A 25,001-nucleotide genomic window follows, 5' to 3' on the forward strand; every position below is an offset into this window, starting at 1 on the left:
CGTGGTACTGCATTGCTACACAGCAGCAGCAACCCCTTGCCTTGTGGCAGCAGATGGTGCAATAGGACTGGTAGCCGTCATCGTCATGTCTGAGGTGCTCCTGGTCGCCTGTGTGAAGTCGATCAGGAGCGCCTGGGCAGACATGGGTGCAGGGACTAAAGTTGGAGTGACTTGATCAAGTCATTCTCTTAAGTCCTGCAGTCAGTCCTATTGAACCATCTTATGGTGAGCAGGCAGGCGATACGGATTGCTAGCATTCCTATTGCATCGTCTTCTGCCGGGCAGCCATGAGATGTGAATGGCATGCAGTCCTTCTGCACCGTCTGCTGCCAGCCAAAGATTTAAAATATAGATGGAGTGGATCAAAACACGAAATAGACCAGATTTGTTTTGTACTCATTTGCAAACCCGCCCCCCGTCTAGGGGACTTATTCCTCTAGGTCACACTGCAGTCACTCACAGAGAAGGTGTAGCGAGGTAAATCTAGCCATGTATCAATCAGAGGCCAGACTAACCTCCTTGTTCCAATAAGAACAATAACTTAGGTGCACCATTTCTTATTGGAACCCTCCGTGAAGTCCTGCCTGAAATACTCATTGATGTAAAGCCACCCACTTTGTTGATTTTAATTCCCTGTAAGCCAACCCTGTAAGCCATGTTGTCAGTCGCCCCTCCCTCCGTCAGAGCAACGGCAGACAATTGTTCCGCGCCTTTTTTCTGTGCGGATGCCATACCAAGGCAAGCATGGAGGCCGCTCAGCTCACTTTGGCAATTAGGAGCACATTAAACACCACATGCATAATCCAGCAGTATATGCAGCACCAGAACCTGGCAGAGTGATACCAGGTGAGTAGGCGACGTCAGCGCGGTCGCGTGAGTGATCAGGACATGGACACAGATTTCTCTGAAAGCATGGGCCCTGGCAATGCCTGCATCATGGTGCTAATGGGGCAGGTTCATGCTGTGGAACGCCAATTCTGGGCTCGGGAAACAAGCACAGACTGATGGGACCGCATAGTGTTGCAGGTCTGGGATGATTCCCAGTGGCTGCGAAACTTTCGCATGCGTAAGGACACTTTCATGGAACTTTGACTTGCTTTCCCCTGCCCTGAAGCACATGAATACCAAGATGAGAGCAGCCCTCACAGTTGAGAAGCGAGTGGCAATAGCCCTGTGGAAGCTTGCAATGCCAGACAGCTACCGGTCAGTTGGGAATCAATTTGGAGTGGGCAAATCTACTGTGGGGGCTGCTGTGATGCAAATAGCCCACGCAATCAAAGATCTGCTGATATCAAGGGTAGTGACCCTGGGAAATGTGCAGGTCATAGTGGATGGCTTTGCTGCAATGGGATTCCCTAACTGTGGTGGGGCCATAGACGGAACCCATATCCCTATCTTGGCACTGGAGCACCAAGCCTGCGAGTACATAAACCTCAAGGGGTACTTTTCAATAGTGCTGCAAGCTCTGGTGGATCACAAGGGACGTTTCACCAACATGGGATGGCCGGGAAAGGTACATGACGCTCGCATCTTCAGGAACTCTGGTCTGTTTCAAAAGCTGCAGGAAGGGACTTTATTCCCAGACCAGAAAATAACCTTTGGGGATGTTGAAATGCCTATAGGTATCCTTGGGGACCCAGCCTACCCCTTAATGCCATGGCTCATGAAGCCGTACACAGGCAGCCTGGACAGTAGTCAGGAGCTGTTCAACTACAGTCTGAGCAAGTGCAGAATGGTGGTAGAATGTGCATTTGGACATTTAAAGGCGCGCTGGCGCAGTTTACTGACTCGCTTAGACCTCAGCGAAACCAATATTCCCATTGTTATTACTGCTTGCTGTGCGCTCCACAATATCTGTGAGAATAAGGGGGAGACTTTATGGCGGGGTGGGAGGTTGAGGCAAATAGCCTGGTTGCTGGTTACGCGCAGCCAGATACCAGGGTGGTTAGAAGAGCACAGGAGGGCGCGGTACGCATCAGAGAAGCTTTGAAAACCAGTTTCATGACTGGCCAGGCTACGGTGTGGAAGTTCTCTTTGTTTCTCCTTGATGAAACCCCCCACCCCTTGGTTCACTCTACTTCCCTATAAGCTAACCACCCTCCCCTCCTCCCTTCGATCACCGCTTGCAGAGGCAATAAAGTCATTGTTGCTTCACATTCATGCATTCTTTATTCATTCATCACACAAATAGGGGGATGACTACCAAGGTAGCCCAGGAGGGGTGGTGGAGGAGGGAAGGAAAATGCCACACTGCACTTTAACAGTTTACAACTTTAAAATTTATTGAATGCCAGCCTTCTTTTTTTGGGCAATCCTCTGTGGCGGAGTGGCTGGTTGGCCGGTGGCCCCCACACCGCGTTCTTGGGCGTCTGGGTGAGGAGGCTATGGATCTTGGGGAGGAGGGCAGTTGGTTACACAGGGGCTGTAGTGGCAGTCTGTGCTCCAGCTGACTTTGCTGCAGCTCAGCCATACACTGGAGCATACTGGTTTGATCCTCCAGCAGCCTCAGCATTGAATCCTGCCTCCTCTCATCACGCTGCTGCCACATTTGAGCTTCAGCCCTCTCTTCAGCCCGCCACTTACTCTCTTCAGCCCACCATCTCTCCTCTTGGTCATTTTGTGCTTTCCTGCATTCTGACATTATTTGCCTCCACGCATTCGTCTGTGCTCTGTCAGTGTAGGAGGACAGCATGAGCTCAGAGAACATTTCATCACGAGTGTATTTTTTTTCTTTCTAATCTTCACTAGCCTCTGGGAAGGAGAAGATCCTGTGATCATTGAAACACATGCAGCTGGTGGAGGAAAAAAAAAAGGGACAGCGGTATTTAAAGACACATTTTATAAAACAGTGGCTACACTCTTTCAGGGTAAACCTTGCTGTTAACATTACATACATAGCACATGTGCTTTCGTTACAAGGTCGCATTTTGCCTCCCCGCACCACGTGGCTAACAGCAGGGAACATTTCTGTTCAGCCACAGGCAAACAGCCCAGCAGGAACGGGCTCCTCTGAGTGTCCCCTGAAGAAAAGCACCCTATTTCAACCAGGTGACCATGAATGATGTCTCACTCTCCTGAGGATAACACACAGAGAGAAAGAACGGATGTTGTCTGAACGCCAGCAAACATACACTGCAATGCTTTGTTGTACAATGATTCCCGAGTACGTGTTACTGGCCTGGAGTGGTAAAGTGTCCTACCATGAAGGACGCAATAAGGCTGCCCTCCCCAGAAACCTTTTGCAAAGACTTTGGGAGTACATCCAGGAGAGCCGCGAATGCCAGGGCAAATTAATCCTTTCGCATGCTTGCTTTTAAACCATGTATAGTATTTTAAAAGGTACACTCACCGGAGGTCTCTTCTCCGCCTGCCGGGTCCAGGAGGCAGCCTTGGGTGGGTTCGGGGGGTACTGGCTCCAGGTCCAGGGTGAGAGAGTTCCTGGCTGTCGGGAAAACCAGTTTCTCTGCTTGCTTGCTGTGAGCTATCTACAACCTCATCATCATCATCATCGTCTTCTTCATCCCCAAAACCTGCTTCCGTGTTGCCTCCATCTCCATTGAAGGAGTCAAACAACACGGCTGGAGTAGTGGTGGTTGAACCCCCTAAAATGGCATATAGCTCATCATAGAAGCGGCATGTTTAGGGCTCTGATCCGGAGCGGCCGTTCGCCTTTCTGGTTTTCTGGTAGGCTTGCCTCAGCTCCTTAAGTTTCACGCGGCACTGCTTTGGATCCCTGTTTTGGCCTCTGTCCTTCATGCCCTGGGAGATTTTGACAAAGGTTTTGGCATTTCGAAAACTGGAACGGAGTTCTGATAGCACGGATTCCTCTCCCCATACAGCGATCAGATCCCGTACCTCCCGTTCAGTCCATGCTGGAGCTCTTTTGCGATTCTGGGACTCCATCATGGTCACCTCTGCTGATGAGCTCTGCATGGTCACCTGCAGCTTGCCACGCTGGCCAAACAGGAAATGAGATTCAAAAGTTCGCGGTTCTTTTCCTGTCTACCTGGCCAGTGCATCTGAGTTGAGAGTGCTGTCCAGAGCGGTCACAGTGGAGCACTCTGGGATAGCTCCTGGAGGCCAATACCGTCGAATTGTGTCCACAGTACCCCAAATTCAACCCGGCAAGGCCGATTTAAGCGCTAATCGACTTGTCAGGGGTGGAGTAAGGAAATGGATTTTAAGAGCCCTTTAAGTCAAAATAAAGGGCTTCATCATGTGGACGGGTGCAGGTTTACATCGATTTAACACTGCTAAATTCGACCTAAAGTCCTAGTGTAGACCAGGGCTCAGAACTTAGTAAGTAATCTAGCTAGGTATGTGTTAGATTATGATTTCTTTAAATGGCTGAGAAAATAGCTGTGCTGAATAGAATGAATATTCCTGTCTGTGTGTCTTTTTTTTGTAACTTAAGGTTTTGCCTAGAGGGATTCTCTATGTTTTGAATCTAATTACCCTGTAAGGTATTCACCATCCTGATTTTACAGAGATGATTCTTTTTTTTACTTCTATTAAAAGTCTTCTTGTAAGGAAACTGAATGCTTTTTCATTGTTCTAAGATCCAAGGCTTTGGGTCTGTGGTCACCTATGCAAATTGGTGAGGATTTTTACCAAACCTTCCCCAGGAAGTGGGGTGCAAGGGGTGGGAGGATTTTGGGGGGAAGGACATGTCCAAACTCCATTTTTTCAGGAACCGAGATAAAGTTTGGTGGTGGCAGTGGAAATCCAAGGGCAAAGGGTAAAATAATTTGTACCTTGGGGAAGTTTTAACCTAAGCTGGTAAAAGTAAGCCTCGGAGGTTTTCATGCAGGTCCCCACATTTGTACCCTAGAGTTCAGAGTGGGGAAGGAACCTTGACATAGGGTTAGAATAATAGAATCTTAGGGTTAGAAGGGACTGCCAGGATCACCTAGTCTAACCCTTTCCAAGATGCAGGATTGGCTGTGGCTAAACCAGGGGTTCTCAAACTGGGAGTTGTGACTCATCAAGGGGTTGCAAGGTTATTACATGAGGGGTTGCGAGCTGTTGGCCTCCACCCCCAAACCCCGCTTTGCCTTGAGCATTTATAATAGTGTTAAATATTTTTAAAAGTGTTTTGAATATATAAGGGGGGCCCCCACTCATAGGCTTGCTGTGTGAAAGGGATCACCAGTACAAAAGTTTGAAAACCACTGGTCTAAACCATCCAAGACAGATGGCTATCTAGCCTCTTTTTGAAAACTGCCAGTGAAGAAGCTTCCACAATCTCCCGCGGTAGTTTGTTTCATTGTCCTACTGTTCTTACAGTTAGGATGTTTTTTCCTGAGATTTAATCTAAATGTGTTGTGCTGAAGTTTGAACCCATTGCCTCTTGTCCTGCCCTCTGGGACAAAAGAGAGAAACTTTTCTCCATCTTTATGGCAGCCTTTCAAGTACCTCAAGACTGCAGTCATCTCCTCCCTTAATCTCCTCTTTTCCAAACTAAATGTACCCAGTTCCTTCAGCCTTTGCTCATATGACTTGCATTCCATCCCACTGATTATCTTTATCACTCACCTCTGGATCCTTTCCGGTTTCTCTACATCCTTTTTATACGTTGGTGCCCAAAACTGGACACTGTCCTCCAGCTAATGCCTAATCAGCACTTAGGAAAGCGGTACTATCTCCTCCTGTGACTTGCATGCTATGCCTCTGTTAATGCAACCTAAAATTGCATTTGCTTTTTTTTCCCCACAACATTGCATTGTTGACTCATGTTGAGGTTGTGATCTACCACAACTTCCAGAGTTTTCTCAGCAAAGCTGCTGCCAAGCCAGTTGCCCACCATTCTGTGTTTGTGGATTTGGTTTTTCTTCCCCAAGTGTAGCTCCTTCCATTTGTCTTTGTTGAATTTCATTTTGTTGTCTATAGCCCAATTCTCCAATTTATCAAGATCCCTCTGAATTTTATCTCTATTCTCCAAAGTATTGGCAAACTCCCCCGCCCCTAGCTTTGTGTCATCTGCAAACTTGATCAGGATGCTCTCTATTCCTAGATCAAGGTCATTAATAAAGATATTAAACATCACCGGAGCCAGAACAAATCCCTGTGGAACCCCACTTGAGACCTCCCACCAATACATCATTCCACTTTGTTTGCGGTTGATTAACTACTTATGTATCCACTTAATGGTAGTTCTGTTGAGCCTACATTTCTCCAGTTTACTTATCAGAATGTCATTAGGACTATGTTAAAAGCCTTGCTGAAGTCCAGGTATAATATGTCCACTGCATTCCCCCTATCCACCAAACCAGTTATCTTGTAGAAGGAAGCTGGTTTGGCATGATTTGTTCTTGGTAAATCCATGCTGGCTGCTAGTGATTACCCCTTCATCCTCCAGGTATTCACAAATTGAATGTTTTATACATTGCTCTACTGGCTTTCCAGCTATCAAAGTCAGGCTGACTGGTCTATGGCTTCCTGGCTCCTCTTTTCCCTCTTTTAAAGTTGGGCACTACATTAGCCCTTCTCCCGTCTTCCAGTACCTCTCCTGTCATCCATTAGTTTGTAACTATTATTGCCAGGGGCTCCAAGATTTCTACAGCTAATTCTCTCAGCACCCTCAGGGGAATAGCATCCGACCCCACTGATTTGAATTCATTCAAATTGGTCAGCAGATCTGACGTGTTCTTTACTTATCCTGATCTGCATCCCTTCCCCTTTACTGTCTCTGGTAACTTTGCTAGTCGTCTGATCGCTGAACCCCTCCTTTATGGTGTTGTAGCTATGCCACCGTAGCATAGACACTGTCTACAGTGACAGAAGGGGTTTTTCTGTTGCCGTAAGAACTCCACCTCCCTGAGCGGTGGTAGCTAGGACAACAGACACATTCTGCGATTGATCAAACTGCATTTACACCTGGGTTAAATTGGCATAGCTATGGCACTCAATTTTTTGCACCCCTGAGTGCCATAGTTATATCAACTTAACTTTTAAGTGTAGACCAGGCCATATAACAGTGGTTTTCAACCTGTGGCCCATAGATCTCTGGGAGACTGCAGACTGTCCAAGATTTCCAAAGGGGTCTGCACCTCCATTTGAAATATTTTAAGGGTCCGCAAATGAAAGGTTGAAAACCACTGCCATAGATAAACCAGCGATTTAAAAGTTGCCTTGAAATTTTGGAATAATTTTTGCATTTTTCATGCAAATATACATTGTAAGTAAAAAATTAGCACTCAAAGGACAGACCCAATGACCCAGCATCACACTTTCTACTGTCGGTTAGGAAGGCTATATGAAAACAGTGGAAGGTAAATGGTCACAGATAAAATAAATCAAACAAGGAGGACTTACAACATGTTCTGAAAATAGCCATAGTGTGGCTCAGAGGGGCATGTCTGAAGCTAAGAGAACAGGCAATTTCCTATAAGAGTACAAAATCTTCATAATCAGCCAATGAATGGGTGAGTGTGTCTGTGCAGGCAATGACAGATTTCATCTTAATTTCCTCACAGCTCTTGGGAAATACCCTGGCCAAAAGATACACAACCGAAAATATTCAGTGAAGTTCATTCAAGATTTGGGTACATATCCTTTTGGCAGGCCAAGTTAAGGTGTGTGACCTAAACTTCAGTGATTTCTCTTTATTTATGAGAGTTCTTTTAAACTCCCTCTAAAAGAATTAATTTAACAGAGAAAAGCCTTAAAAGTGTGAAAGTTTCTTATTTTTTTAATTATTAAACACTTCATATTATCCAATTCTTAATTTTTTTTTAACAGTGCAATGCTTTAGAATTAAATCACAGAGTTGTACAACCAATAAATGACCTTGCAATTAAAACAATGTGTGATATTATAAGAAAAAGGACAAGGTGTTTACATGGAAAATAAACATACTGATGGTTTAAAAAAAAAGAGAGGTTTTATCCACCATAAAAGGTTAAATCCATTTAGTTCCAGGTAGCCTCTCTTTAAAGGTGTATGAGACATTTTGGCTCATTTGTGAAATACTGTTGAAAAAGTCAACAAATAAAATACTAAGTATCTGGAAACCAGTCCCTCTCTTTTCATCTATTGAGCCAAACAGAAAAAGTACATAACTGAAGTTCTCACAAAGGATAAATTGTGGATCAATTTAGATTTCAAATATTTTCAGTAACACACACACACACACACACACACACACACACACACACACACACACACACACACACCCCTAACTGACAACTGTAGAGCTTCAAAGGCAGTTCTTCAGGGCCGCATTTATAGTAAGAGTGCTAGCTGAAACAACTGAAGTTTCATTGATTTTTAAATATCTTATCTTTTCACCAGAGAATACACTTTAGGCAAAGTGCAGTTGTGATACTTCATTTTGTCCGTAGTTCATTGCAGATTCAAACTCTTTGAAGCTGACATGACCATCAGAATCCTGATCGACTTCCCTATAAAAGAAAAGATATTATAGATATCTTATAGTCTGTATTATAATTCACCAATATCCTTCTGGAGTATTCCTACTGTGGTGTCACTAGAACTGCATAAAACCAAACCAAAACAAAAAACCTTACCTTTCTCAAAGTTCTTTTAAAAAAAGAGAGCAAGGCAGGTCTACACTAGAAATTTACATTGGCGCAGCTGACCAGTGCAGCTGGGCCACTGTAGCACATTTGGTGAAGACTCTTAAGCCGATAGGAGAGAGGTCTCCTGTTGGCTTAATAACTCCATGTCCGTGAGAGGTGGTAGCTATGTCCGCGGGAGAAGCTCTCTCGCCAACATAGATCTGTATACACCGGCGCTTAGGCTGGTATAACTATATTGCTCACGGTTGTGGATTATTCAAACCCCTAAGGGACGCAGATACTCCAAAGTAATTTTGTAGTGTAGACCAGAAACTTAGTACCATAATCCACATCAACAGAAGGCAAAATAAAGTCATAAAGAGAGTAATTTGCTCAAAGTTAGTGAAAGATCTGGAAATAGAACCCAAGCTCCTCACTTCCAGTCCAATGTTCTATCCACTGGATCACAGTGCTTCAGAGGAGCTATTACCTCAAAGCTCTGTGAAAGGACATGCTGGCCAAACCCACATAGCCTTTACTGCACTGCAAACTCGTATGCAATTTACCTTTTGTAATGATCACTGTGACATCTTTAGCCTGATACCTAGCTCTTTACTGGACAAAGATAATGCTAACAAAAGGCCCACACTTGATCCTATGAAATACCCTAATGCAGGACTAATGTGAGACCAAAGAAGAGGTTTCAACAAAAGGTCTTTTTTGCCACTCTCTCAGCTAATGTTAAGCTATGCCGAACTGGTACTTATTGATAAACTCTAATGGTAATCATATTGTGGCCCCAGCAGTTTTGCATTATTTAATCTTCAATTTGAAAAATGTACATTTATAAAGTTTCTAGTCTTTATAGTTACAAGGAAAACCCTCTAGATATAAATTTAGACAACTGTGTTTTCGTTTGTGCTTGACGCAACGGTTCTGAAGTGTACAAACTGCTCTTATTTATCTCAAAGGTGTTAACAGGTAAAGTATTAAAGGGTGGTAGCATAATTAATGTCAAACAGGATAGCTTTAAGGAAAATAGGTCTTGTCAAACAAACTTTATATATTTTGATGCAATTGCAAGTTTAATTGATAAAAGTTAATGTGTTAATGTAATATACCAAGACATCTGTAAGTCATTTGGAATAGTTCTGCATGAAACTCTGATTAAAAAAATTAGCACCACACAAAGTCCATATAGTCCATATTAAATGGATTAATTGCTATTCAATTTCTTTATCAAAAGTCTGGAAGTAAATATAAAATCATTGCTTGTAAAACTTGAAGATGACACAAAAATTGGTAGAGTGATAAATAATGATGCAGACAGATTAATTATACACACTAATCTGGATCACTTGGTAAACTGAGCCCATTCAAACAAAATGCCTCTTAATACAGCTAAATGCAAAGTTAACCACTAGGAACAACGAATGTATGTCACATTTATAAAATAGGGGACCGTATCCTGGAAAACAGTGATGCGGAAAAGGACTTAATGATCATGGTAGATAACCAAATGACTTGGAGTAGTCTACACTGCCCTGCAGTTCAGACTAAGGCGGTCTGAATAGCAGTGCTCACCAAAGTTCTGCACTGTAACTCCCTTGTGTGGATGCTGCAGGGATGAACTTAAAGGTCCCAAGATTGGACTACTGTAGTCTTTTAGCGCAAACCTTTGAGGTCATGCCCACAGCATCCACACAGGAAAGTTACAGTGCTTGACTTTGGTCTGCACTGCTATTCACACCTCCTTAATCTGAACTGTGCAGCAGTGTAGTAATTCCCATGAGTTCCCAGTGCAATGCTGTACCTAAGAGGGTGAATGTGATCCTTGGGGTATGTAAGCAGGGGAATATTAAGGAGAATTAGGGAAGTAGTATTATCTCTATCATTAATGAGATCATCACCAGAATACCATGTCCAATTCTGGTGTACACACTTCAAAAAAATGTTGAAAAATTGGAAAGCATTCAGAAAAAAGCTACAAGAATGACGAGATCTGGAAAACATGCCTTATAGCAAGAGACTTAAAAAACACAGTTCATAAGAAGGTTAAAAGCTGACTTGATCATGGTCTACAAGTACCTACATGGGGAAGAGATTTCTGATAGACTAGCAATAAGTCATAATTTGTTAACAATAAGAATAATTAACTATTGGAATAATCTACCTAAGGACATGGTGGATTCTACATCACTTGAAGTCTTGAAATCAAAACTGGATCCCTTGCTATAATATATGCTGTAGTTCACACAGAAGTGATGGGGCTGATGCACTGTTAACGATTTCACTTCTGAACAACACTGAGGGTAGGCAGGGTTTGGGAATGTAAGGAGAGCTGGATTGCCCAGTACCACCAGTTCTTCCCATCTGTCTGACCCTTGTAAACAAGATACAGAAGACTATACTTGCTGATCAGTGCTTGCCTTTTATTATTACACTTCAGCATAGATATGCCTGATGCTGTTCAGACAAATAAGAGTGACTGGTATTTTACCCGAATGATCTTACAGTCTAAATGCTCCTCTCACTTCCCTAGTGGGCAAGAGGAGAATGTCCACTGCTACATCCTCTCAGGGGGTGTAGCTTATTTTAAAAAGATCATCTACTGAAGAATTTTTTAAAAATCTGCTTTGGTGATTATATTTGCTAGTTTGAATTCCAGTCATAATTAGCTAACTAAGATATCCAAACAAACAATACATCCAGACTGATATTTGTGAGCTGATGTCTAACAAACGAACAGTCTCTGATATTATTATGAGACATGAACCATCTAGTTCAATCAAGCCTCTACATTTTCTGCCAGAATCAATAACAGGTACACATTTTAGAATTTAGGGTCGAAATCCTTCATTTAAATCAATGGGAGTTTGCCATTGATTTCAATGGGGCCAGGATTTCATCCCAAATGTCTGACTATCTAAGTAGAGGGTGCAATTAGATGTTTACCCTCTATCATTTGTGCCCCTGATTGAAAGCAGTTTTTGAAAATTTGGTCCTAAAACTCTATGTGGCACATGCTCAATATCTCAAAAGCCACTAAAAGGCTCTTTTAAATCGAAGTTCATTATATGAACAATCTTTTATCAGAGATTAGCAGCACATGTTGACTGATGAATGGTAAATAAGCTATGGGCTGGTTAAAATTAGTAAATTTAAGAAATACTATACTTAATTTAAAATGTGACTTTCTGAAAGCTCTGCAAAAGTAATGTGAAAACCAAAATTGTCTCAGAGTTAAATCTTCATCTTTATCCATTGGAGACAGATGGAATACTCACCTTTATGATTAAGAAAATAATGTGTTATAGTATATTGATCTAAAATAACTGCAGATCTCAGAGGTCACTATTCATTTAACTTTATTTAATAAAATATATGTAGATATTTCATGGTATGCAGTAGATAAGGCAGACTGTGTGATCTTTTACTTGAATTTTAGTAATAACAGTATCACAAGTTACTGACTGTGGAATATAAATTACCCTCTTATTAAATTAGCTAGTTGAAGACTCCTGAAACCACCTAAGTATTTTTTCTTGAGGAACTGGATTAGATAAATGGTACTTTTCTCTCAACAGGAATATTTTAACTGTAAATCTCAATAAGAAGTGTAAGTGAATAATCAACAAGAGTAATGTTTAATATATGTTGCCTCTTAAAATTTCCTATTTGTTAATCACTGAAATAGGGTACTTACTTAAAAAAAGTTATCCACACACTGAAAATATATTTTCATCCTTTCATTTGATAAATAACAATATTATGTATTGATCAGCCACTATATTTTCCTTTCCTTTGTCACCTTTAAAATACAGTTTATATAAGGCTAAATCTGGCACTTCTTACTCAGGCATAACACCCATTGAAGTTAGTGAGTGCAGAATTTGGCCCACAGCATTACAATATTTCTTCTTTTTATATTACAAATAAGCTTCATGTAACCATTACCTAGAAAATGGGCACTAAATCTGAGAATACAGTGATCCTGATTTATAGATCAACAATGTTTATTCACCATGTATATCTAAAAAGTGCAAAGGAATAGGTCATAATTTTTATATATGCTCCCTAGCTCGTGTTTCCCCCCACCAGCAGATTCAATGGCTGAGTTACATGGTGAGTTGGAAAGCTGAGTGATCATTCAGATCTATAATATTAAAAACAAAGATTAGTTAGTTGTACCACTGAAGGCATATGCTGTATTAATTTGAAGGATGAAGTTTTAATTGCAGAGAAAGAACACTCATGAGAAAAATGCAAATGTATCACATAAATAAAATTTAGAAAGCAAATAAAACATTAGGGAGGCACACGGTGTAAATTTGTAGTCCAAAGGGCTAGCTTGATTCTTAAATAATCAATATAATTAATACATAATCTATAGATCAGGCAACAACTTTGAAGTTTTAATTTATTTCTCATTGAATTCCCCAGTGATGGTAGTTTACTGTGGTTATTGCTGCACTAGAAAATTGAGTATTTCCCTAAAAGTGACAAAAATGTTCACTGAGACAAGGTGGGTGAGTTAACATCTTTTATTGGTCCATCTTCTGTTAGTGAAAGAGACAAGTTTCGAGCTGCACAGAGCTGACCTGGAGAAGAGCTTTGTGTACCTCAAAGTGTGTCTCTCTCACCAACAAAAGTGGGTCCATTAAAAGATATTACCTCACCCACCTTGTCTCTTTAATATCCTGGGACCAACACTGCTACAACAACACTACAAACAAAAATGTTTTCTTGGATTTCAAAATTTTCATTGTACTAAGATGACTTGTTTTTAAATCTTGTGATATACCATTCTCAAATATAGTACCTAGAGAATTCAACACTACGTACAGTACTTAATGAGCTTAAAACAATGAAAGTTTGATTTATTACTTTGGTGAGAAAAATGTTTTCCAAGCAGAAACATATAAGCTATGATCAAATACAAGATATTACACACAGGTACAGTAATCATGTCTGTTGGGAAGAGTTCTCCAAGCCCTTCTTGGGATCTGAGGATCATATTCTCAAAGGCCCTGCAACATGCCAACTATAGATTCATAGATATTTAGGTCAGAAGGGACCATTATGATCATCTAGTCTGACCTCCTGCACAACGCAGGCCACAGAATTTCACCCACCACTCCTGCAAAAAAACCCTCACCTATGTCTGAGCTATTGAAGTCCTCAAATCGTGGTTTAAAGACTTCAAGGAGCAGAGAATCCTCCAGCAAATGACCCGTGCCCCATGCTACAGAGGAAGGCGATATGCAACAGAGATTCACTTGTAAGAGACAGCAAGTGTCAGAACACGATGTAAACACATTAGAAAATAATACACTTGTAGAAAGTTGATTTCTAATTCCAAACAGAACAAGAAAGGTTGTTGTTTTGGGATTCAGGAGAGGTGGTTTAATTCTGGACTCTGCCACAGATTACTTTTGTGACAATCAGCAAGTAATTTAATTTCTCTGTGCCTCTGTCCCCCACCTTTAAAAGTGGATTATAATGCTGTCTCTCCACCCTTTGCCTGTCTTGTCTGCTTAGATCATAAACTCTCCAAGGCAAGGACTGTCTGTTTGTACAGCATCTAGCACAATGGGGGCCTGGATCTTGATTCAGGCTTCTAGGTGCTACTATAATACAAATAAACAGCAACTCTTTAGATTAATAATTAGGAGTAAGTGAAAAATTCCCTCCATATTTGCCTTTCTTAAGTCTATACTAGACTCTTCTGGGCTAGCAAAATATCTAGGACAGATTACACTTTCAATAAAAGGTACATTTTAGAGGATACTGGTGATCTTTTACCCTAAAACTGGAACTAACTCTCATTTAAATAAAAAGGGGAATATTCTGAGAGAGCTAATGGGGTATTTGAAGCTTTCCCCTCCAGGTCAGTGGTTCAACCTAGTACTGGATGACCGTGACCAACAGTTGTTGCTGTCCAATAACCATTTAGTAGTCTACGTAAGATGAGTTTGGTGGTCCGGAGTCTAATTCCCAGTAGACAGAAGCTGTACTATACCAACAGCTAATGCAACAGAAGATAATGAATATCCTCGTTGGTAGTCCCAGAAAAAGAGACCATGGACTGAATTGTCATAAGTCTCAAACAACCCTTTCACTCTTAGAGATGATCCCTTTTAGAATTGAGACACTGTCAGCGAAAACAGAAGAAACCCACACTAGTTGTTTATAAATAATAATTCAATCTCCAAAGCTGTCAATTTGGCATATTTTATGAATGCTATATTTATACATTGTAAAGGCTATTCTATAGGCTTACCCTATGTGAAGTAAACTGTCTTTAAAATAAGAGAAGGACACAGAAGTAGAAAATATCTAAGCATTTCATTTAAGTAATGTTTTTGGTGCAGGTGTGTAGTTTTCAAAAGTTTAAAGGTCCATTTTTTGTAATGGCCTATTCCTACATAGGAAGAAATATACCTAATTATTCAGATGCAGTTGATGCATATATGCAAGACTATATACACACATTTACACAAGAATTGCATTCCTGGATCCCAATCCTGCATATACTTAATTTTAAGCATGCAAGTACCCCTTCTCACTTCAATGGATCTAACCCACCCGCTTTAACTTAAGACTGTGAGTGAGCGTTTGCAGGACTGGAACACAGAAAGGGAAAAGATTTAGGTACTAGACAATATCTGTTTAAAACCTATATTTTCAAGACTGCATCTTAAATTGGAGTAGGTTTAATTATTTACTTATGACAGTTTTTCTGTCCACTGAAGTGCATTTTTAATTTTTCCAAAGAAATAACTGAGGAAAGTAGTTTCACTTGACTATCCATGACCTTCATCAAATGAGTTAGCTGGAGGGGATGGTGTGAGCCATATGAGGTGCTCCTGTCATAGTTCAGGACAACTGCACCTCTACTCCCCCTCTATGGTCCAGCAAAGGCACCCACTCAGACTTCTGGCTCCCCAGATGCCACCTTTCTTGGGCAGAGACATGTATCTCTCTACCTCTTGACCGCAGTATTTCAAGGCTGCACTGATCCCTGCCGACACTGTGAATTCCCAGCAAAGTCTGACTGACTAAGCTAGCCTGCTTTACCTTTCTCCTCAGAGACAATGTACACTGCAACTGACATAGGCTTGGTCTACACTACGGGGTTAGGTCAAATTTAGCTGCATTAGGTCGATTTAAAAATGACTGCGTCCACAGAACCAACCTCCTTCCGTCGACCTAAAGGGCTCTTAAAATCGACTTCTGTACTCCTCCCCGACGAGGGGAGTAGCGCTAAAATCCACCTTGCTGGGTCAAATTTGGGGTACTGTGGACACAAATCGACGGTACTGGCCTCTGGGAGCTATCCCAGAGTGCTCCATTGTGACAGCTCTGGACAGCACTTTGAACTCCGATGCACTAGCCTGGTACACAGGAAAAGCCCCAGGGACTTTTGAATTTTATTTCCCGTTTTTGGTCAGTGTGGTAAACTCAGCAGCATAGGTGACCTGTATCCTGAAGCACTTGCATGAGAGGAAAGTGATCAGGAACAGCCAGCATGGATTCACCAAGGGAAGGTCATGCCTGACTAATCTAATCGCCTTTTATGATGAGATTACTGGTTCTGTGGATGAAGGGAAAGCAGTGGATGTATTGTTTCTTGACTTTAGCAAAGCTTTTGACACGGTCTCCCACAGTATTCTTGTCAGCAAGTTAAGGAAGTATGGGCTGGATGAATGCACTATAAGGTGGGTAGATTGTCGGGCTCAACGGGTAGTGATCAATGGCTCCATGTCTAGTTGGCAGCCGGTGTCAAGTGGAGTGCCCCAAGGGTCGGTCCTGGGGCTGGTTTTGTTCAATATCTTCATAAATGATCTGGAGGATGGTGTGGATTGCACTCTCAGCAAATTTGCGGATGATACTAAACTGGGAGGAGTGGTAGATACGCTGGAAGGGGAGGGATAGGATACAGAAGGACCTAGACAAATTGGAGGATTGGGCCAAAAGAAATCTGATGAGGTTCAATAAGGATAAGTGCAGGGTCCTGCACTTAGGATGGAAGAACCCAATGCACCGCTACAGACTAGGGACCGAATGGCTAGGCAGCAGTTCTGCGGAAAAGGACCTAGGGGTGACAGTGGACGAGAAGCTGGTTATGAGTCAGCAGTGTGCCCTTGTTGCCAAGAAGGCCAATGGCATTTTGGGATGTATAAGTAGGGGCATAGCGAGCAGATCGAGGGATGTGATCGTTCCCCTCTATTCGACATTGGTGAGGCCTCATCTGGAGTACTGTGTCCAGTTTTGGGCCCCACACTACAAGAAGGATGTGGATAAATTGGAGAGAGTCCAGCAAAGGGCAACAAAAATGATTAGGGGTCTAGAACACATGACTTACGAGGAGAGGCTGAGGGAGCTGGGATTGTTTAGCCTGCAGAAGAGAAGAATGAGGGGGGATTTGATAGCTGCTTTCAACTACCTGAAAGGGGGTTCCAAAGAGGATGGCTCTAGACTGTTCTCAATGGTATCAGATGACAGAACGAGGAGTAATGGTCTCAAGTTGCAGTGGGGGAGGTTTAGATTGGATATTAGGAAAAACTTTTTCACTAAGAGGGTGGTGAAACACTGGAATGCGTTACCTAGGGAGGTGGTAGAATCTCCTTCCTTAGAGGTTTTTAAGGTCAGGCTTGACAAAGCCCTGGCTGGGATGATTTAACTGGGAATTGGTCCTGCTTCGAGCAGGGGGTTGGACTAGATGACCTTCTGGGGTCCCTTCCAACCCTGATATTCTATGATTCTATGACCATGCAGTCCCCCCAGAATCGTAGAGTGTAGAATGTTTCTACGCTCCCCCTATCATCTCCATCCCTGAGGTTATCACAGATGAGAAGGCAAAAAACCCGCAATCATGGTGACACGTTTTCCAAGCTCATGCAGTCCTCCTGCACTGATAGGGCACAGCTTAATGCATGGAGGCATTCCATGGCAGAGGCCAGGAAAGAATTAAGTGAGCGCGAAGAGCGGAGGCAGGACATGATGCTGAGGCTAATGGGGGAGCAAACTGACATGATGAAGCATCTGTTGGAGCTGCAGGAAAGTCAACAAGAGCACAGACCCCTGCAGCATCCACTGTATAACCGCCTGCCCTCTTCCCCATGTTCCATACCCTCCTCACCCAGATGCCCAAGAACGCGGCGGGGGGGAAGGTTCCGGGCACCCAGCCACTCCACTCCAGAGGAGGTCCAAGCAACAGAAGGCTGTCATTCAAACAGTTTGATTTTTAGTGTGGCCACAATAAGCAATGTGGCCTTGTGCTTCCCTCCTCCTCCATCCCACCTGGGCTACCTTGTCCGTTATCGCTTTTTTTTTTAATTAATAAAGAATGCATGGTTTCAAAACAATAGTTAGTTTATTTCGAAGGGGGGAGGGTGGTTGGCTTACACGGAATTAAAATCAACAAAGGGGGCGGGCTTGCATCAAGGAGAAACACACACAACTCTCAAGCTGTAACCTGGCCAGTCATGAAACTGGTTTTCAAAGCCTCAATGATGCGCAGCGCGCCTACCTATGCTCTTCTAATCGTCCTGGTGTCTGGCTGCTCAAAATTGGATGCCAGGCAATTTGCCTCAACCTCCCACCCTGCCATAAACGTCTCCCCCTTACTCTCACAGATATTATGGAGCACACAGCAAGCAGCAATAACAATGGGAATGTTGGTTGCACTGAGGTCTGACCAACAGCACCAGTGAGCTTTTCAACGTCCAAAGGCACATTCTACCACTATTCTGCACTTGCTAAGGCTATAGTTGAACTGCTCCATACTACTGTCCAGGCTTCATGAGCCATAGGAACAATGGGTAGGCTGGAGTAGGTGAGACCACGCGGTGCTGTCAGCTGGGAGAGCAGCCTGAGGCAGAAGCCTCCAGCTCGCAGGAGAGCAGAGTTGCAGCGGAAGCGGTGGAACCGTACACCATGGACGAGGCTGGCTAGCAGTCCTACTGCACCGTCTGCTGCGAAGGCACCCAGGAGCTGCTGCTGTGTAGCAATGCCAGCTGCTGCAGGTGCTTCTGTGTCGAATGCTTGGAGGTCCTGGTAGGGCAAGGTACCTCGACCAAGGCAAAAGAGCAAGAGCCCTGGAGCTGTTACATGTGTCAATCACAGAAGTGCTATGGGGTGTTAGAGTGCCAACCGGACTGGAATGTACGGCTGCAAGACTTCTTCACCAGTGACAAAGGGACAGGAATATGATGCACCTAAAATCTAAAAAGGCCTGCACATTTCCCAGAGTCACTACCCTTGATAACAGAATGTCAATGATTGCATTGGCTACTTGGATCACAGCAGCCCCCACAGTAGACTTGCCCACAACAGCAGTGGTGACGGTGAGCTGAGCAGGCTTCATGCTTGCTGTGGTATGGCATCTGCAAGGGTAACCCAGGAAAAAAGGCACGAAATGATTGTCTGCCGTTGCTTTCACGGAGGGAGGGGCGACTGATGACATGTACCCAAAACCACCCGGAACAATGTTCTTGCCCCATCAGGCATTGGGAGCTTAACCCAGAATTTCAATGGGTGGCGGAGACTTTGGGAACTGTGGGATAGTTACCCACAGTGCACCGCTCTGTAAGTCGATGCTAGCCATGGTAGTGAGGACGCACTCCACCGACTTAATGCGCTTAGTGTGGACATACGCAATGGACTGTGTACAATCGAATTCTAAAAATCGACTTCTATAAAATAGACCTAATTTCATAGTGTAGACATACCAATAGGAACTTACCAAATAGCTCTTTCTAAGCAAGCACATTTATTCTTAAATTGATAGCATTACAGAGGAAACATTAAAAACAATAAAACAAACAATAAAAGAACCTACACTCATGCTAATAAATTTACCGGAGATCACCCCCTGACTCTAACAAGGGCTCCGGCTGGTAAGCAGTCCTTCAAACCTAGGATTTTTTTCTGTGGTCACAAATTCATAACAACTGTTAACTCAAAATATGCATCCTCGTGAACTTGAGTGTGACTCATTTATCCAGTCTGGGTCTTTGAAGAGACTGTGAATTGGTAATCAGCTAGACAACTGATTTCTCTTCAAGGTGCAGCCTCAAAAGGATGGATCTGTAGGTGGGTAATTTGCATTCCCTTCTTCCCAAGGATTTCCTAGGAAACCTACTCAACTTACAGTTCATTCTTCTCTTAGGCCATTGTCTAAAAGAGTCCTTTGAAGCTCGTAACGCTTCTCAAGGTTGACATTAGCCATGTCTCCTAAACAAGTTACACACAATACCACAATAACAAACAAGCATTTGAATTTTTAACACAAAGAGCTCCTTAAATTTAAGGTTTAACTTAATTCAATAAGGATTGTCCAGGATATTGCAAGAAATTGCCATATAAGAGCTCCTACGAGACATCTGTGGGCTAAGTTAGCTCACATTTCCATACCTAGGTTTCTCCACCCCTTACATACAACTGGTTTAAGACATGCTAAGAGTACTAGTGGCTTTTCCTTGTCTGCTTTCCTTCATGAATCTTCAAACTTTGGGTTATTCCACATTTCTCCTCATCTACATGTGAGTTGTACTTAAAGACAGGCTGAGTGTTCTCTTTAAATAACTTTGGAACACTGTTGCCCTGCAGATGAAGAATTCTGTGGTTTCCTGAATTACCACGGTGGCACCTTAATTGTAATGAGACACAGCAAGCCACTCAGCAGCACTATCTGTATGTATGAAATGTGACTTGCATTGTTGTCCACAGTCTTCTCCCAAAAAGCTGCTCTGCTCTGAACATCTCTGGCACTTCCCTTTCCTTGCATCAACCACAAATATCCAAGGGAGTTATATTCCCATTAATATTTAGCTCTCTACCACATATAGTCTATTAATTATTTTTATTATTTATTTTTGTAATCGTAATGCCTAAGAGCTCTAGTTGACATTTTCCAAACCACACTTACCTAGTATGAGTAAATTACACTTAGCAAATATATTATGATCACCCTTGTCTTTCCCTTTCATTGTGTTCTACATCGACCTGTCACATTTTGTCTCTATTTAAATTGTAAGTACTTTGGACTAGGGATTATTTTTTATTCTGTATATGTTCAATAACCATAGAATCATAGAATATCAGGGTTGGAAGGGACCCCAGATGGTCATCTAGTCCAACCCCCTGCTCGAAGCAGGACCAATTCCCAGTTAAATCATCCCAGCCAGGGCTTTGTCAAGCCTGACCTTAAAAACCTCTAAGGAAGGAGATTCTACCACCTCCCTAGGTAACGCATTCCAGTGTTTCACCACCCTCTTAGTGAAAAAGTTTTTCCTAATATCCAATCTAAACCTCCCCCACTGCAACTTGAGACCATTACTCCTCGTTCTGTCATCTGATACCATTGAGAACAGTCTAGAGCCATCCTCTTTGGAACCCCCTTTCAGGTAGTTGAAAGCAGCTATCAAATCCCCCCTCATTCTTCTCTTCTGCAGGCTAAACAATCCCAGCTCCCTCAGCCTCTCCTCATAACTCATGTGTTCCAGTCCCCTAATCATTTTTGTTGCCCTTCGCTGGACTCTCTCCAATTTATCCACATCCTTCTTGAAGTGTGGGGCCCAAAACTGGACACAGTACTCCAGATGAGGCCTCACCAATGTCGAATAGAGGGGAACGATCACGTCCCTCGATCTGCTCGCTATGCCCCTACCTATACATCCCATTACAATGAGGACCCCAATCCTGAACTGTCTCTCCAGGAATTACTGTAGTACAAAAAAAAATACTAAACATAATACAAGACAGTGTGTCCCTAGCCTCTGTTTGCCAAAAGCTTGAAACGGGCGACAGGGATGGATCACTTGATGATTACCTGTTCTGTTCATTCCCTCTGGGGCACCTGGCATTGGCCACTATCAGAAGATAGACCTTTGGTCAGACCCACTATGGCCATTCTTATGTCCATTCATGGCTGCTAAATGTTCATGGTTACTACTATTTCCTGATATGCCTGCTCCAATGGGAATTTCTTATGTGCTAGGAAAAAAACACAGGAATTTCAACTGGAAAAAAATTGCCAAAGTGACATTTTCACATGGAAAAGTGTTTATGGAAACAATGAAAGGACAGAACATTTTCTTGAAATTGTAAAAAATGCCTCCTTGTTGAACACATAATTTGTAAAGTATTTCTTTTAATTAGACCATATAATTACAGAATGTAACTATAATTTATCATTTGAGCATACAGTAAATTATAGTGAGGGCATGTAGACTTGAGAATTTACAGTTCAAGTTGATAATAGATGCTTTGTACTATAACAGTCTGGATAGCTTTGAATAACAAACTCACTAATTGACGCTTATTATTCAGAAAAATTGTAGCAACTACAAGGAACTGTGGAATTTGATCCTTATGTATATAACTTCACTGGCTACATTAACAGTAAAATTCTAACAGCCAGGCAGAGTTTTAAATTAAAAAGAATGTTTTAATTTTGTTTTATTGTTGTTTGGTTCTGAATTTTTTTTTATGAACTGTCAGAGGAATAATTCAAACTAGAGTTAGAACTTCCATCACATTAGAGCCAAAGCTGTCATACTGATTGAACAGTGAGAGTAAAAATTACACTTCATGCAAGGAGCCCCTGCTGGGGATGAAATGACCCATCAATTGAAGATTCAAGGATGACAGCTTCTCCAACAAGCTGACTTCTCTTCTGATTAACCAGCCGGCTCTTTCTAGTTCTAAGTGCTTGCTTCTTTGTTGATGGGATTCCTGCAGGGCTCCCACAGCAATTTAGTTAGTAATGTGGATTTTCATTAATTTCTTTAGAGACATAAGTGTTAGGAAAAGCCACTCTGATACTTAGTAAACACAGAAAAAAAAGATTATTGTAGTTTTGTTGGCTAAAACAGGATGTATATTCTTGGCTTACTAACAGTTAAAAGTTCTATTTTGAGAGAGGGAGGTCTCAAGAAGGTATTTAAATTGTCATATCATCAGCTTATCATCAAGGTATACAGGTACTTATCCTTGAGATAGCCTGGAGTGCTCTCCAGTTTGTTAAATGATATTTTTAAAGTAAGGATCAAATTATATACTATCTTAAAAGAGGATCATACAAGTGATTTATGTTATGCTTAATAAAATAAGAATTTTAAACTTAATCTGGAACTTTCCTCTTTTATCACGTGTTTAATTCATCCTGCCAATGTAACATTTTACAATGAACTTATTTTTCTTAGTTTTCTTTCAAACATTAAAATGTGAAAATATTTTATTTGAAGTCCGCAGCATATTTATTGCTACTATTAATGAATGTGTAAAGATTACATTAGCTGACAGAGTGAACAAGAACTGAATGGTATGGTACCTTTAGTCCAAGAGACTGGCAGTCACCTCTGAGCAAGGGGACAAAGAAAGACAGAAAAAAAGCCCTGTCCTCTTCCCATTTTGAATAACAGCAAAATTCTTCAGGACTTCAGTGGGAGCAGGAGCAGGAACAAACCTTTTGTTTACAGTTAATTGTAGGAAGGTTCTTAAGTTTATACAAACTGATCCTGAATCTTAAACTGTTTGAATTCAGTTTGGAGAGAGGGGTCTGTAGTTCATGATGATGCTTATTTAATAAGAACTGTTCTGCTCATTTTCAATATCACAGACTGTAATAAGATGGACAATAAGGATATTTTCATTTATTCTGTTTTGTTTTTAAGAAGAAAATAATTCAAAGATATCTTAAAACTGACAGACTCTTTATTTCCTCCTACTGTAGGCACAGGGATTCCATAACTATAGTTCTCTTCCTTCCTCCAAAGTTGGTCCATTAAATGGATTAAGAACTGGCTAACTGGCAGATTTCAAAGAGCAGTTGCCACTGGGGAATCATCGTCAAATGAGGGTCTTTCTAGGAGGGAAGGATTTCCTAGGAAACCTACTCAACTAACAGTTCATTCTTCTCTTAGGGCATTGTCTAAAAGAGTCCTTTGACGCTCGTAAGGCTTCCCAAGGTTGACATTAGTCATGTCTCCTAGGCAAGTTCCATACAATCCTGTATGCAATTCTGCAGCAGTGACGCCAATTCAGATACTTGCTGGGTGGGGGAGGGGGAGAATTCCAGTCCCTGCTCATCCCCCACCCCCTACAGGGAACCTGGGTCTCCCTTGGGCAGGGAGTCTCTCCTCTCTCTTATCCAACCAGTGCATGAACTAGTGCCACCAGAAGTTGAGTCCTTAGCATGTTCCCCTGTGCTCTGCTGTACAAGAACAGATTCTCTGTGTGCCAGGCTGCAAGACCATTTGGCCTGGCTGCCCCTCTGTCTGGACGAAGAGGAAGTCAGGCCAAATTTGAGTTGCACTGCAATGCTGTGCACCAGGTTGCAACACCACTCACTGAAAGTTGGCCCAGCCACCCCTCCATCTGTCTGAAGGGGCAGGTGGATCAAATTTCAGTGGTGTTGTGACCACACAGTCAGAGTGACATTCCAGATTGTTCCAGCAGCAGCCAGACTGATTTAGTACAGGACCACTGCTTAGAAGTGGTTGGGCGATCATATACACAGCCCCCTATTTGTCACATTGCTCTGACTGGCACCACTGTTCTGCAGGGATCAGTTGAGGCCTAAAAGCATTCAATACTTTTATCAGTGATACTGAAGTAAATGTAAAAATCGTTGCTGATAAAATTTGTTGATGACACAAAGATTAGTAGATTGGTAAATAATGATGAGGACTGAGCAGTCAAACAGAACAAATAAGTGTGTTTGGTAAGCAGGCTCTATTCAAACAAAATACATTTTACTTTAGCCACATTCAAAGTTATAAATATAGGATCAAGGAATGCAGGCCATACCTCCAGAATGGGGAACATGATCATAGAATCATAGAATATAAGGGTTGGAAGGGACCCCAGAAGGTCATCTAGTCCAACCCCCTGCTCGAAGCAGGACCAATTCCCAGTTAAATCATCCCAGCCAGGGCTTTGTCAAGCCTGACCTTAAAAACCTCTAAGGAAGGAGATTCTACCACCTCCCTAGGTAACGCATTCCAGTGTTTCACCACCCTCTGGAAAAAGTGAAAAAGTTTTTCCTAATATCCAATCTAAACCTCCCCCACTGCAGCTTGAGACCATTACTCCTCGTTCTGTCATCTGCTACCATTGAGAACAGTCTAGAGCCATCCTCTTTGGAACCCCCTTTCAGGTAGTTGAAAGCAGCTATCAAATCTCCCCTCATTCTTCTCTTCTGCAGGCTAAACAATCCCAGCTCCCTCAGCCTCTCCTCATAACTCATGTGTTCCAGACCCCTAATCATTTTTGTTGCCCTTCGCTGGACTCTCTCCAATTTATCCACATCCTTCTTGTAGTGTGGGGCCCAAAACTGGACACAGTACTCCAGATGAGGCCTCACCAATGTCGAATCTCTCTACTGTTGACATCTATCCAGAAGCCAAGCCATAAGATGTAGGGAGGATGGGTTGAAAGACAAATTATCCTATTATTTTGGGATAGCAAGAC

At 42.3% G+C, this 25,001-nt stretch overlaps 1 protein-coding gene across 1 annotated transcript in view; it reads right to left on the bottom strand.

Moving 5' to 3' along the window:
- Positions 1-7,674: 7,674 nt before the first annotated feature.
- EFCAB11 (EF-hand calcium binding domain 11) overlaps positions 7,675-25,001 on the bottom strand; it is a 131,913-nt gene continuing 114,586 nt past the window's right edge. Inside the window, exon 6 of the mRNA XM_075129829.1 lies at positions 7,675-8,402. Within this exon, the coding sequence (XP_074985930.1) occupies positions 8,303-8,402 (100 nt within the window). The 3' untranslated portion in view covers positions 7,675-8,302. The remainder of the gene's footprint in view (positions 8,403-25,001) is intronic.

Source organism: Caretta caretta, chromosome 6, assembly GCF_965140235.1.
Source record: "Caretta caretta isolate rCarCar2 chromosome 6, rCarCar1.hap1, whole genome shotgun sequence".
Classification (NCBI taxonomy): domain Eukaryota; kingdom Metazoa; phylum Chordata; order Testudines; family Cheloniidae; genus Caretta; species Caretta caretta.